The sequence below is a fragment of the Sclerotinia sclerotiorum genome, genomic scaffold (assembly GCF_000146945.2).
Source record: "Sclerotinia sclerotiorum 1980 UF-70 scaffold_10 genomic scaffold, whole genome shotgun sequence".
Lineage (NCBI taxonomy): Eukaryota > Fungi > Ascomycota > Leotiomycetes > Helotiales > Sclerotiniaceae > Sclerotinia > Sclerotinia sclerotiorum.
Genome location: NW_001820826.1, coordinates 609,302 through 623,402, shown reverse-complemented (window position 1 = coordinate 623,402; position 14,101 = coordinate 609,302). Strand labels below are relative to the sequence as shown.

The 14,101-nt window shown below is 41.7% G+C and overlaps 5 protein-coding genes across 5 annotated transcripts; 3 read left to right on the top strand and 2 right to left on the bottom strand.

Moving 5' to 3' along the window:
• Positions 1-781: 781 nt before the first annotated feature.
• On the bottom strand, positions 782-2,515 carry SS1G_07751 (hypothetical protein; the record flags this gene model as incomplete). Its single annotated transcript, XM_001591076.1, has 4 exons — positions 782-838; positions 894-1,626; positions 1,920-2,235; positions 2,512-2,515. The coding sequence occupies 4 exons, from the start codon at positions 2,513-2,515 to the stop codon at positions 782-784; spliced, it is 1,110 nt and encodes a 369-aa protein (XP_001591126.1).
• Positions 2,516-3,603: 1,088 nt separating this feature from the next.
• SS1G_07750 (hypothetical protein) lies at positions 3,604-7,230 on the top strand (the record flags this gene model as incomplete). The annotated part of the gene is made up of 6 exons (XM_001591075.1): positions 3,604-3,701; positions 3,741-3,769; positions 3,984-4,118; positions 4,464-4,582; positions 4,629-6,227; positions 6,280-7,230. 6 exons carry the CDS (start codon positions 3,604-3,606, stop codon positions 7,228-7,230), a joined length of 2,931 nt encoding a protein of 976 aa, XP_001591125.1.
• Positions 7,231-9,190: 1,960 nt separating this feature from the next.
• SS1G_07749 (hypothetical protein) lies at positions 9,191-9,920 on the top strand (the record flags this gene model as incomplete). Its single annotated transcript, XM_001591074.1, has 2 exons — positions 9,191-9,462; positions 9,524-9,920. 2 exons carry the CDS (start codon positions 9,191-9,193, stop codon positions 9,918-9,920), a joined length of 669 nt encoding a protein of 222 aa, XP_001591124.1.
• Positions 9,921-12,014: 2,094 nt separating this feature from the next.
• SS1G_07748 (hypothetical protein) lies at positions 12,015-13,056 on the top strand (the record flags this gene model as incomplete). Its single annotated transcript, XM_001591073.1, has 2 exons — positions 12,015-12,947; positions 13,045-13,056. 2 exons carry the CDS (start codon positions 12,015-12,017, stop codon positions 13,054-13,056), a joined length of 945 nt encoding a protein of 314 aa, XP_001591123.1.
• A 362-nt stretch (positions 13,057-13,418) lies between these two features.
• SS1G_07747 (hypothetical protein) lies at positions 13,419-13,550 on the bottom strand (the record flags this gene model as incomplete). Its single annotated transcript, XM_001591072.1, has 1 exon — positions 13,419-13,550. The coding sequence occupies one exon, from the start codon at positions 13,548-13,550 to the stop codon at positions 13,419-13,421; it is 132 nt and encodes a 43-aa protein (XP_001591122.1).
• Positions 13,551-14,101: the final 551 nt, after the last annotated feature.

Below are 14,101 nucleotides of genomic sequence, written 5' to 3'. Positions count from 1 at the left end.
AAATGATTGATCTTGAGCACGAAGCTCTATACAAAGGAAATCCGTCTTGATTATATAGACCTTCATGCTTCGTGGCTCGAAGGGAGCGAAGGGATCGAGCTTCGATCCTTTCGCTCTCCTCGATCGAAGGGCTCGAGAGGCCAAGCCTTCGAGCTCTTCGAGTTCTCGCATCACGTGTTATTACTAATCCTGTGACCTAATTGTTACCCGTCGTAACACTTATAATGAGATAATTAGTGGATTAATATATTAATATATTAGAAAGCTGAAAATATTTTTTTATTTTTAGATCTACAGATGATATATCTTTTGTATTTACTTGAGATTAGGTATTAGATGTGTGCTTACATATATAGATACAGTACTTAATGTAGATATACATATCGTATATATATGTACTCAAACTATTATAGCAAGAATGAAATGTACCATTCAAAATCTCGGGACACATTTAGATCATTCAGTTGCTAGACGTTCTGTAACTCAGATCCCAAAGCCTGTGAGATAGACAACGCGTGTCAAGTCATTACAACGAAATGATGTATGGCCAGATAATGTGTTGCACAAGAATATTACAACTACCAAATCCAATTCAATTGTAAGTATTTCTATGACATTTACCCTATCCTTATATTTCAACTCCTCTTTGGTATAGTTTTCCCAAAACGCCTTCTATATTCTTTTTGGATTCTCCTTAGCTAGAACTAATCATGGTTCTAGCTCAAGGTTTGAAAGATCACACTTACAGCTTAGAATTCAAAATCCTTTGTTTGATTTTCACTCAGTTTGAGATCTCCGTTGGCTTCGCTGCCCCCTTTCCCTGATTTTCTACCAATCTCTGTATAACAATATTAGTAGATGCCTTTCCCGCTGAGTTATAGAGAAATACTAACCAAAAGATTTCTCAAAAGAACCGCAATGGTAACTTTTCCAATTGATGGTACATAGATTGAAGCTTTCTCCTTAACAGCTGGACCATCAAAATTCTTTTGAGAGGAAAAATTGATACAGACAGCTCCATCTCTGATCAACTCGGTATTGACCTTGAATCTCTCTCCTGGAACACCCGAGATAACAACATCACTCTTTGGCAAACAATCATCATTCTTCATCCCTTCCATATCGTGAACCTCATGATGGACTTTCTTAATCCCTTTGCCACGAGTAAACAGCTTAACTCCGTCAAGATCGCAAGAATACACGGTAGCACCATCATTCGCAAGTAAAGCAGCCAATGGACGTCCAACAACCTCGGAGCGATTGAATACAGTGATTGTCTTTCCATATAATCGATTCCCATAGGGTAAAACTGAGTTATAAATCTGTAGATGTTCGAGAACTTTGACAACGGCTAAAGGTGTGCAAGGTAAAATTGACTTTTGAGTATTGTGAGGAGCGTCGAGAAATCGAATGTTTTGGTACATATTGAAACGGTAGGTATGTGCCAATCCTTCTACATCTTTGTTCAAGGCAACAATTTGTTGAATATATCCATCTTGGAGAGAAGGTGCGGGGAAAATGGGGTAGTATACAATGATACCATGAATGGAATCGTCGTTGTTTGCTTTTAGGATTTCGTCTTCGATCTCTTCTTTGGTGAACTTTCGGAGCTCAAAGTCGAAACCACTGCAGACAAGTCAGTTTGTGCAAATATCGAAGCGCAAGTTATTGCGCTATTCGATATCGGGAGATGATCCAATTTCTTCGGAGACAGAGCTTGGTAGGATGCGAGCCCAAGTAAAGTTCCTTTCTCTTGAGAAATTGTGATTGGTATCCAACGTCCTATGCTATCCATCAATTCTGACCTCCGAACCTCCAATTTGGTGTTGCCTTCCAGACCAATTATCATTCTTGAGTGTCGCAAATACGCGGATGTAAAGGTTTTTGTGTATAGCAAATAAGGTGGGAGAGATACTCACTTCTCGATGCATGTTGCCATTGACCAGTCTGCATACTGTTGAGCTGCAGGATCATCATTTGCCAACAATCCAACAAGCTTAGGCTTGAAAGATAGCTTCTTCAGATCTGTTGAAACTTCTCCAAGTAACTTTTTAGCAATTCCTTGAGCCAAGATAACCTTGCAGGTAGCCGGGACAGGAGAGGAAGCCATTTCCCGATGATATTTGGAATGATTTGGAGCGAAGGATTTCGTGGTACAATTTTCGATATCGTAGTCACAGTACTTTGACAAGGGTCTTGTATGTACCTGCTTTGCTGACAGGAAATCCTCTTTCCCTAGGTAAACAAATCAGAGGAGTAGAAATGCTGAAACAGAGTGAAGATAAAATTTTCATTTTTCATCCCGATGCTTATCTTATCGGACTTTTTTTATGAGGGGAAATGGAGGGGTAAAATTGTCAAGGGTATTTTCGAGTGAATGGTATTTTTAGCCAGAATGCAGCCAATAAGCTGATAAATATCTCAATAAGAAGTTAATGCAGTAGATGAATTGAGACATTCCAGCTAGATGCTCTTTTTGTTCAGCACACTTTTACTCAGATAATTTCACACTCATTGTGGTATATATGAAAAGGTTATATAAAAGAAAACATAAATCTTTGGTGCTTTGATTGAGCAGTTGGGTATTTGCCGAAGTTCAACCGTTCACCGCCCGCAATGGCAGAAATTATATTTTCCCCTCATCATTCTAGAAGCTCCGTTATCTCGTAGATAATTTGTTGAATTGAGTCTATTCATCCAAGAGTATACCACTCAAAAGCATATTGCCTTCACTCATTTTCTACTCTCTTTCATTGCATAAGGAGAGCTGTTCATCTTGATACCCTTTTGTTACTCGAACATATACCTTTGTTTTTGCAAGCTTGCATGCTCACTTGTTACTTGTGACTCGAATTGTTACTTCAACGTTTCAGTAGACTCTTCCTTCAGAGTAAGTTAAGCCATTTTTATACACGCATCTTTACCTATTGCTTCTATTTATTAGCTATCAGCCTCTCTCTCCGCCATTTTCCAAAACCTTTCACAGTCACAACGGCTTTTAATCCCACCTTGTTCCTGGATATCCAAGGAAGCTTCTGAACTATCAATCTTCCTCGCCCTTGCAGCGCTACCCATTAAGTTGTCCGGAGTTTCTTCTCAGCATCTAGTAACTGCTTTATGAGCCTCCAATTTCAATTGACTCAGTTCCTCCACTGTCCTGTCTTTACATGTCCCCTCGTCCCTCTTCATTTTGGCAGCCGGGACATTTGATATTGGCGTTGAACTTGACGTTTGGCCCTCCCAGTCTCCCGTGGACCTCCCGTCACACTTTTTGATTTTCCAATTCAACGAATCACACAGTTATTCCACTGGCTCTCCTAGAGTTATCCCAAGCGTTCTATAATCCAGTTCACTAGTACTTCTACCATCCCGATATCAAGGCTAGTGAGGCTTTCAGTACATTTTGCACCCACCTCTACAACCACTCAATTCTTGAATCAGCACATGAGGTTATTGGACACCTGACTTGCTATTCAATAAATTAAAGAATGCATGTTGTCAAGTCACTGACATTTGGTTCTTGCTTAGATTTGTCTACTATCATCTATCATCACGTATATAATCCCCGTCTCGGATACTTAATTTAAATCCGCACTAGACAAAATGGGATCAAATGTAGCCGAGTTTATGGCTGCAGAGGCTGAAAAGGACAAATTAGCAATCGTCAATCAAAAAGTAGAAAGTACGAGAGCTTTAAGCCCGTTAGCCTTGACCTTTACTAATCTGGTGATAGATCTCAGTGCGATTAGCAGCCTCATCTCGGATCTTGGTCCGTATATAGATGGCGAGGCATCGATGGAAGATTGCCAAAAAGGTGCAACTCATTTGAAATCATAGAATTCAAACATACTTCGGTGCTGATTATGTCCAGGATTGGAGTTTTTGTTGCTTGTACTACAAAATGTCGACCCAGGAAAGCTCTCGAGGCATGATTGTAAGTAGTCGAAGTGATATATATATTGAGTCTACAAGCTAATATGCAGCAGTAAGTGCCCTCGTTAATTATTTAACAAATCGGGTGTCCCAAGCTGGGGAGGTTCAGATATACCGAGCTGGACTATCGGAAATTGCAAGGTGTTTGACCACCATTGCAAAGATGCCTAAATTTATTAAATCAGGTGCGCCAGATATTGCGGTGGCGGTTTTCCGTCTCCCAGATAACAAACAGTCTCTAAACGACTTTCCCCATTCTACACGACTAAGCCTCCTACAACTCCTCCAGTGTTTACTAGAAGTATATCCTACAGCACTTAAGACTTCCCTGGGCAGTACGTTTGTTAATGGGATGGCTTCGATGGCGGCAGTTGAAAGAAATCCGTCTTGTATCCTTGTCATTTTCAAAATTTACAGGCAATTGGGCACGAGTTGGGATATAGACCCCGACGAGGCCGAAACTATGTTTAGCTCGTTTTTCCGATATTTCCCCATTACCACCACTAAATCAGCGACTCCATTAAACCCAGAAGAGGACCTCAAACGTGGTCTTTTGAATTGTTTAACCTCTAATGAAGGTTTTGCTTCTTTTGTTTTTCCAGCGTTATTCCAGAAATTAGACTCTGAAAGCGTCAGGGCAGATGTCAAGGTAACAAATTCGTCCTCCTTAATGTTCTTCCATGCTAACTTTTTAGATTGATGTATTCGATGCCATGCTTGAATGCATACGCAACTATACTAATGTTTCGGAATTCTCAACCACAATATGGGATACTTTGAAATGGGAGGTTTGGAACGGCGAAAATGAAGATTTTATTAATCGTTCCATAGAAAATATTGCTGCGGTTGCCAGCCAACTAGGCCGACAGTCTTCTAACATTAAAGACGATAACGATAAGTTGGCCAAATACATCAACCACGTTACTCAAGAATGCATTACAATATTTACCGACGATACAAAGAAGAGAATGATTCTCCCATGTGCTCGTATTCTAAGCAAAATTGCAAGCACCTCCCCACATGCTTTCACCCTCACTTTTAGGAACACACTGCCAACTATTTTCACCTTATGGCATCGACTGGATACTATTAGCGACAAGGCACGATTAGTCGAGTCTTTAAATATCATCCTTGAAACACGTTCAAACATTTCAAATACTAAGGATGCAAAAGTGGTTTCGGGTACGACCGTCATGAATGAAGATTTCGACGGCTTCCGAGGAAGTCTTGTTGAAGTATACTTTGATGAAGATTTCGACGGCTTCCGAGAAAGTCTTGTTGAACTATACTTTGGCGCCATGTCCGGGTCGTCTAGTGATCTTGATTTACAGATTGCCACCACTAAAGGTCTCACACTTTTGGCCACAATCCGCAACAATTCCGTGAACCGACCGTTTTTAAATTCTTTCGAGCAAGGAACAATCATTGAAAAGCTCAATGAGACCGCCTTTGATATGAAAATAGCTGAGGAGCTTCGCACGTTGGCCGTGACCTCTCTTTCCACCTTGTCGGTTCAATATCCAGACACTTTTATCAATATCACGCTTCCAAATTTTGTTGGAAGACTTCCGGATCAGTTGAAGCCAGAGAATGGTGACGGATCTGATTTCTCCCGCATAGTCGGGCTTCTGGACTCCCTTGTGGATATTGCGTGCAAATCAGTTTGTCAACGTGAATTGGATGCCCCTGACTCCGATTCCAAGATTCATTTCAAATTTAGATTATTCACCGCTTTGCAATCTGAACTGATTATGAGATTTACGCAACACATTTCCAAAAACGCAGCCCAGAAATCATATCAAATGGCCATTCTAGCCGCAATTTATCGAGGATTGCAAGTGTTTGATGACGCACTTGCCAATGATAAGACCATGGGAGAACTCTTCTCTAACACCGGTGACACTATCGATCCTTATGCTTTCATCGCCATTGCATTATTCAAGCGAGTCATTGGGCTTTTTCAGCATGAGACTGGCAACTTAAAAGGTAGTTGGTTTGTTGGTATCTCCGAGGTTGACAAGGGGGAATATTTCGATGATTCCGTTGTTGCACTTGTTGGAACAATTGGGACGTATATACTTCGATCCAATACCACCTCGCACGAGAATAACTTTTTGCTCAAAGCAAATGCAGAAAATCCAACTGAGCCAAGTCGAGTTTGGACTCTGTTCAACTTTGGAGCTCACACAAGAGCGGATCTCGGTGTTTGTCAGCAAGACCTTCGCAGTGGCCCTTCTAACAAATGTTCCGCCAACATTCTTTCCGCAGCATTAATAGCTGGAATTCGTAAAGAAGTGAGCTCATATTGTACGTTTCTCCGCATTGACTTTAGCTGATTTGTTTTAGGATGTGGGTCGGTTAGGTCTGACTGCTCACGAAACCGCCAAGTCAATGCTTTTGAACGCCATTTCTGTGGAAAACAAGTGTTCAAGACCAGCTCGACTGGGTATGTTACAAATGCTTCAACTCCTCGTCAACAAATTTGGTGCAGACAAAAAGTCATTTGAAGATGGAAAACTACTCCACGATGTCATGCTCCAGCTAGTCAAGGAGGCAACCTCAAAGCCTGACCCAGAAGCATATCAAATCTATCAAGCCTTGGCTTATTTTGCTGCAGCAACAGTCGCAGCATATGAGCCATGCAGTACGGCACTTATCAACGCCATGATGCAAGGCATTTCTGACCCAAAGCGCGGCCGGAAGATCGCTCAAAGCTTCGCAATCCTTCTGGCTCCATCCAATATCATGAACGATAGCAACTTTTGTACCCTTCGGCCCCTTCGATTTGGTCGCCTTTACAGCACTACTGTTAGCGAACTCATCACTCTCTGGCGATCCAATGACAATAGCCGTATTAAAGAAAACTGCCTCATTGCTCTCGTTGGTATTCTTCGATATATGCCAGCAAAGATCTTGCAGGACAATGCCGCACAAATTCTTCCCATTGCTCTAGCTGGTACCGATGTCCCAGACAAGGCCACGAAAGATGCCAGCATGAATATTATGATCGTCCTAATGCCTGAGAATCCTAGTTTGATCGAAGAACACCTCGATTCGATCATCAATCGCATGACGGATCGTACGCACAACACATACGATTCGCCCTCGGATGCTACTGTGGAAGCAAGATCTAAGGCTTTGGATGTACTTGGTATGCTTCCAACTTTGGTAGAGAATGGACTCCTCTTGAAAAGGAAAAATGCTGTGCTAAAAGAACTCGGTATTGCACTCGATGATTGTTCTAGAGAGGTTAGGATGAGGGCTGATAGATGTAAAATGATTTGGTTCAATTTGTAATTTGAACTTTGCACTGGCATGACATGGTGTTGAGGCTACATTCGGCTTGAATTTTCATTGCATCTACTTGTTTCGGGCGCAGTAATGGTAGGCATGAAATTGGGTGGTGTGGCTTCTTGAGACCTGGTGGATGTTATGTAAAATGAGCAGATGATACCTATCATTAGATGATTTTTAGTAAAGCAAAAGTGAATAGGGAGAGATAAATAGAGAAAATCGCATATCTTAATCTAATTGAAGGTCCTTTGATGAATATAGATGTGTGATGAACTACGCTAGATGGAAAGGAAATCCGATCAATTGATGAAGTTAGGTAGTTGTTGTTCGCTTAATTAAGAATCTGGTTTTAAAAGCGTCTGCTCAGTGCTATTGCTTGCTCATTAGTTAGCATCGTACTTCGTTACAGAATACTTAGGACTTTGGATGGCACTGAGGATAGCTCCTGAACAATAATGCTGGTATACATACATGATTTTCTCGGCTGAGGTTTGTGCTGGAATAATTTGCAGCAGCGCTCCTTATCTTAGTAGCGCTTGTTCGCAGTGACAAAAGTCACTTGAAAAATGTGCTTAGGTATTTCTATGCACGCAGACTTATTGGATCATTCAAGGATAGTAGCGCGGTATTATTCGAAGTGAGTAGACTGAAGAGAGAGTTGTGGGATGGCTAATGTTTAGAACCGCGTGGCTGCTGATGAATGCGGTGCGGCAGAGGCACGAGAAAAGGGGTAGGGAATACAATCAACGGAGAGTGGATAGAGTTGAATGACGAAGAAAATGATCGTCATTAGAGTATGATTTGACGGGGTATGAATACAAGGTCCACTTCTACATTATTCAACTCAGAGTAGGGATACGCCAGTATGTTTAGCGAGCTACCTACTAGATTTTATTTGGTGGTTCTCATGGAAATAAACACGCCTAGCCCCAGAAAACAAATTGAACTCAATAATTTTTATTTTGAAAATTGTGTTTTCCATTCCTTCATATCGTGTAGAGATAATACACAGCATTCTTAAATCTATGGGGGTTTTACAAAGAATGATATGCCGTTTCTTACCTATAAGAAACCGCATCATAACATGTCAAACAAATACGTAGAAAACTCTCTTTTAGCCTGAATTACTCTTGCTTATAACAAAAAGCTTCACTAGCCTTATGTACTCCGCATGCACTCCGCAATATACAAGGTGTTCGCTCCGGCCCCATATTTCCTATGCAACTGCCATTTAGGCTGAATTAAAGTACGACCTAAGGCTTAGCCGAAATGCCCCGGATGTAGTTTTGCTAATGTTAAGGAGTTTCTAAATTACTGTTCCTACCTGGTATCGTGATAGACGCTTGATATTGCTGATCTTAATGTGTTACTGTTCTTTCATCAATGATTCAATCTATATGGTTAGAGGGATAGTTATTGCTATTAAAAAATAGGACTACTACCATGCAAATTCGTAAGACAGGCACCCTAATCCAACTTTAAGTTTCCCAGTTCTATTCGAGTTTCAGAAATATCAATGGATATGAACTAAAAGTGGTTAACAAACCCTATGAAGGTATCCAATTTTTCATCTTCCGGTATATGCATTGCCCAGCTTCCCCAACTTTGGACTAATCGGGTCAAATAGAATGCCAGTTTGTCGAGTTCATACGGCACTTTATATGATACCAGATCCACCACACCTTTCCAAGAAAAGATGTACCATATGCCCGATATCCTGGATAGAGTCTGGGGAATACTCAGCCTGAAGTGAATTTGGAGATCGGCAGCTATGAAGATCGTCAACTTCACTTCATTTCGAAGTTTACGTATTTGCACTAGTGCCCCATTAGGCCATTCTTAGTCGTCAAATAAGTATATAAAGCACTGCGTGGCCAAGAAAAGTACATGAACCATCAGCTATTCTATATTCAATAAATTCTCATTTCCCCATTCAATATCAGATACCATACCAACCGACACTATGGTTGCATTTTCCACCCTCCTAGCCGCCTTCTCGGCAATTTCTACATCCTTTGCTATTGCAAGTCCCACGCTCCCTAAGCGTAGTCCCATGGATTTTGTTCTTAGACGCAACGAGAGCTCTCTTCTCCGCCGAGCAACTCCAAACTACAAACAGGATTATACTACTGGTGGAGATGTAGTCTATACACCATCCGGGAGCTCCTTCACTGTAGATTGGGACACCCAAGACGATTTCGTTGTTGGACTTGGATGGACAACCGGATCTACTAAGTGAGTACTAACGAGCCAATACTCCTTCTTGTATCAACTTCCTAACAACTATGCTTCACAGCCCCATCAACTTCAGCGGAACCTTCGGAATCGGCTCCGGCACCGCCCTTCTCTCCATCTACGGCTGGTCCGAAAACCCACTCGTAGAATACTACATCGTCGAAGACAGCAGCTCCCCACCGAGCTTCGGCACAGTAAAAGGCAGTGTGACGAGTGATGGGTCAAGTTATACAATTTGGGAAAACCAACGTGTCAATGAACCTTCTATTGTTGGAACTGCCACTTTCAATCAGTATATCTCAGTGCGAAATTCTCCGCGAAAGAGTGGTACTGTTACTGTGGAGAATCATTTTAAGGCTTGGGCTGCGCTGGGGATGAATTTGGGTTCGCTTAATTATCAGGTTTTGGCGGTGGAGGGGTGGGGTGGCGAAGGGGCTGCTACGCAAACGGTTAGTTAGGAGGGGTGCGGGAGATATGACTCGTGGTTTTTGGCATTCCGCAGTCGGTAGAGCTACAGCTATTGTATAAATGAGACTTTTGATTCTTGTATTCGCGTCAAGTACGGTCAATCTTAGTAGTTGCAGTATCAAAGAAACACGGGCGGGGAGAGAGATATGCAAATGTGTGGAAGCGAGTCGAAGAAAAATTGATATTAACAAGAAAAATACCATATAATATCAAATATTGCTTCCGTGTGATGTTATAAAATGTACTAATCAACCTCTTTTCCATTTCATATTGACAGATATTATAAGAATTTAGCGTCTATGGTTAGCTTCTATAGTTGCGGGGTATTTTCGCTTATTTTCAACCACCACCCCCCCTACATTTCCCTACTTGAGGGGTGGTAAGCCCATTCGAACAAGAACTAATACCTCACTTTACATAGAATTGAATACATTTTTGTACTCCAGTGAGCTATCCTAAGTTTCGCGATCAATCGCTCTCAATGATGTGATTTCCCTCGCCCATAGGGACGAATTAAAACATTCGGTTCATCTTCACCTGTTCTCATCCGAATCTTTGGCCTCTAAAAGCGAGAAATGGTCGAGTATTTCGTAGAAATGATTACGATATGATTAATAATCACTTTTCTACTACCAGTACTGCTAGGCTTTGCTTTCTTCAACTAAAGTCTTGGCTGATCGTGCCTCCTCTACAAGCGAGTCTTGATCAGCTCTTTCAGGTGGCAGGTTGTATTTGACATGTGCACTTATCGTCGAATAATTGTATGAATAATTCAAAATCTAGCAGCATTTGCTAGCCGTGATTTTTAGCACCCTTTTTTTTCCTAGTCTAGCAGCACAAACTTGGAAATTGTGACAAGATCGAAACTAGAGCCCGAAGTTCATGATATCTTCAACAGAATAACATTTTGCGTAGTATAATGCTTAAATTTAAATCAGAAAAATTAATCAGGATGTTCGGATTTTTAAGTTATTTGTGCAAGCATTCCTTGGTGTAACCATTGTGAAACTAAAAGCCTCTGAAATACCAGCAGGTGTTGAGACATCCATTTGCACTTCTTGTTCATGGAGGTTATTAAGGGAAATTCTGCAAGTGGAGTTGCCTGGGATATAACTTCAATGACGGATACTATGTCTCTAGCTTCCAACATGCGATGATTAAGTTCCTCTTTGATGCCGCTAGGCTCTCGAATTCTTAGACTATGCTTAAAATAGCATTTTCGTTTTTCATAAACGTAATAAATTCACTTTTCCGTGTTTCCAAGGAATGGTAAATTTGGGGAAGTTAAAGAAGATTTATTCGCAGTATGCATCTAGAAATTTTTAATGTAAAAATCGAATGTTGGAGGATTTTTTGAATGAGCATCTATAGTTTCTGAAGGAGGCCGTATTAAAAAGCTGCGGGTTCGGGTGTTGATAGATCTTAGATCTTGGTAGCTCAAATCCTTAAGTATTAGATTGTAGTGTCAAATATCAGTGTTTGTAAAATGCGCTGAGCATCGAAAAAAAAACCTATTTAATTATCCCCCGGTCAGCAGTTATCACTAGGTACTGATAATAGATATTTACCAATTTTATATTTCCTAGAGAATAAGATAACATTCATGATAGACCTCTTCGAATCTATTTGCTGTGGATTGGTACATTAGTTGAGGTCAAGTTGTAAATTTTACCATGAGTGCTCTTTGATTAAGATTTATCCAATAATCAAGCCCGATTTGTTTGAGCTCGATAGTGCTTCGTGTTACCACCAGCAGTTGGTTAGTTGTCACAAAATTAGAGTAGGAGGTGTCATTCCTGTACCAATCTATGAATCTGGTGGTTCCTATACGTCGAAACTTTAACCGGATCGTCCCTTACGACACATTTATATTAATGTTACTGCGACTATCTTGTGTGACTTTGTGATGGCACTTTAAGATTAGTACCCCGCGTCTTGTTCGTGGTGAATTAAATTCAGACAGGTGAATCAAACCACCACTTAATAATCTGAGGCCTCAAATATCTCAGATCCATACGCTGACCTCGAATTCTTTTGATGACGGCGTTGTATTTGTTCTTACAGCTTTCTACTGAAAGGTCATAATGAGCACTGAGTCAGCCCCTCCAATCTTGCCCAACGAAACCAATAAAGATTCTACGAATTCTTCTGAAAAGATGAAAGAACGGGCCCATTTAGCGCCTGAAGAGTGTGAATCGGGTCTGAGCCAGGTGCAAGATTCGAAATCTCGGGGAAGCACACGACGCGGACTAAAATCTCGACATGCACAGATGATCGCATTAGGAGGTACCATTGGTACAGGATTATTTGTTGGAACTGGACAAGCTCTTTCAGTTGGAGGCCCTGGGTTTCTCTTCCTTGCATATTGTCTTGAAACAATATTCGTCTATGGTATTGTGACGGCGACAACAGAGATTAGTGCATATATGCCGGCTGGTGGAAGTACGATGGCGTCGTATGCCACTCGTTACGTCTCTCCCAGTCTTGGATTCGCCATGGGGTGGCTTTACTGGTATTCTTTCGCCATTATTGTTCCCTACGAGATCACTGCCGCCGGATTGGTTGTTAACTATTGGCCAAATGATATAAATATTGCCGTGTGGATCACTGTCCTTCTTTTCGTCATCATTGGCCTAAATTTCTTTCCTGTAAAGGTATATGGAGAGACCGAGTTTTGGTTTGCTTCTCTGAAGGTATTCATGATAGTTGGCCTTTTGATCCTCTCTTTCATTCTCTTCTGGAGCGGCGGTCCATCACATCGGCGGCTTGGATTTCATTACTGGAAAGATCCAGGGGCCACTAAAGAGTACCTAATCGACGGGGCCGGGGGAAGGTTTTGTGCTCTTCTATATGTGCTTGTCTTCTCTGCTTTCTCCTTTAGCTTTGCGCCCGAATTACTTGTAATCACTGGAGGTGAAATGGAATCGCCACGACGAAATTTGCCAACCGCAGCCAAAAGATACTTCTACCGACTTCTTATTTTCTACATTGGCGGAACCCTTGCAATAGGGGTTATCGTGAGTAGTAATGCGCCAGGTTTGATTGGCGGCGGGCCGGGCGCATCATCGTCACCCTGGGTAATAGCAATCAAAAATGCGGGTATCTCAGGCTTAGACAGTGTCGTAAATGCTGTGATCATCACATCTGCATGGTCTTCAGGCAATTCCTTCCTTTACATGTCAAGCAGATCTCTGTATTCTCTTGCGCTTTTTGGAAATGCACCAAGGGTTTTCAAGACATGCAATAGATGGGGTGTACCATATCCTGCACTCATTGCAAGCTCGTTGCTGTCACTCTTGGCCTATCTCAACTGCGCTAGAAGTGGAGTACAAGTTTTTAACTGGTTCATTAATCTCACCAACACATCTGGATTCATTTCCTGGATTTGTTGCTGTATAGTCTTTTTCCGCTTTCGCAAGGCATGCGCTATACATGAAATCACGGATCTGCCATACAAATCGCGTTTCCAGCCTTATCTGGCTTACGTCTCAATCTGTGCTTTCACGATTCTCCTGCTTTGCAACGGATTTAGCGTCTTCTTCCATGGAAAATGGAACATATCGTCGTTTCTCACTGCCTATATTGGGCTTCCTGTTTTCCTCGCCATCTACATCGGCCATCGCATTTACTACTGGTCAGACGAGTGGATGTTGCGTCCGGCTGACGTTGACATGACGACTGGTTTAGAAGAAGTCTTGGCGATTGAGACTGCCACTCTTGTTAGAACAGGTCGGTGGTACCACAATCTGGGCAAAATCTGGGCGTAAATTTTCACGCAATGGACTCGTGGTTTTAGCTTCGGCATATAAATTTGTGTAGTTATTATGGCTAGCCCGCACCTTGTTGCTAGCATTTAACGGAAATGTTCGCTTAATTTGTAATGCAGTCTGAGGTTTGTCACGATAGATCCTCGCAACAAGTTTAAACTTTCAAAATTTGTGTTAATGATGACTTATTGAGCACCATATTCCGATGGTTAAGCCCGATTCATGTGCCATTCACTGAACGCGTCTTGAGATTCATTAGCCTACTTGGTTAGTGATGGGTACAGTGAAGCCTAACATACGTAGGATTAGTTGACTCTGAAGCCTACCAAGCTGTTATAATTCACTCTTGTATTGATATCTTACCGCGACTTGAGTGAGTGATGTGGCTTGTTCCCTTGTAACGT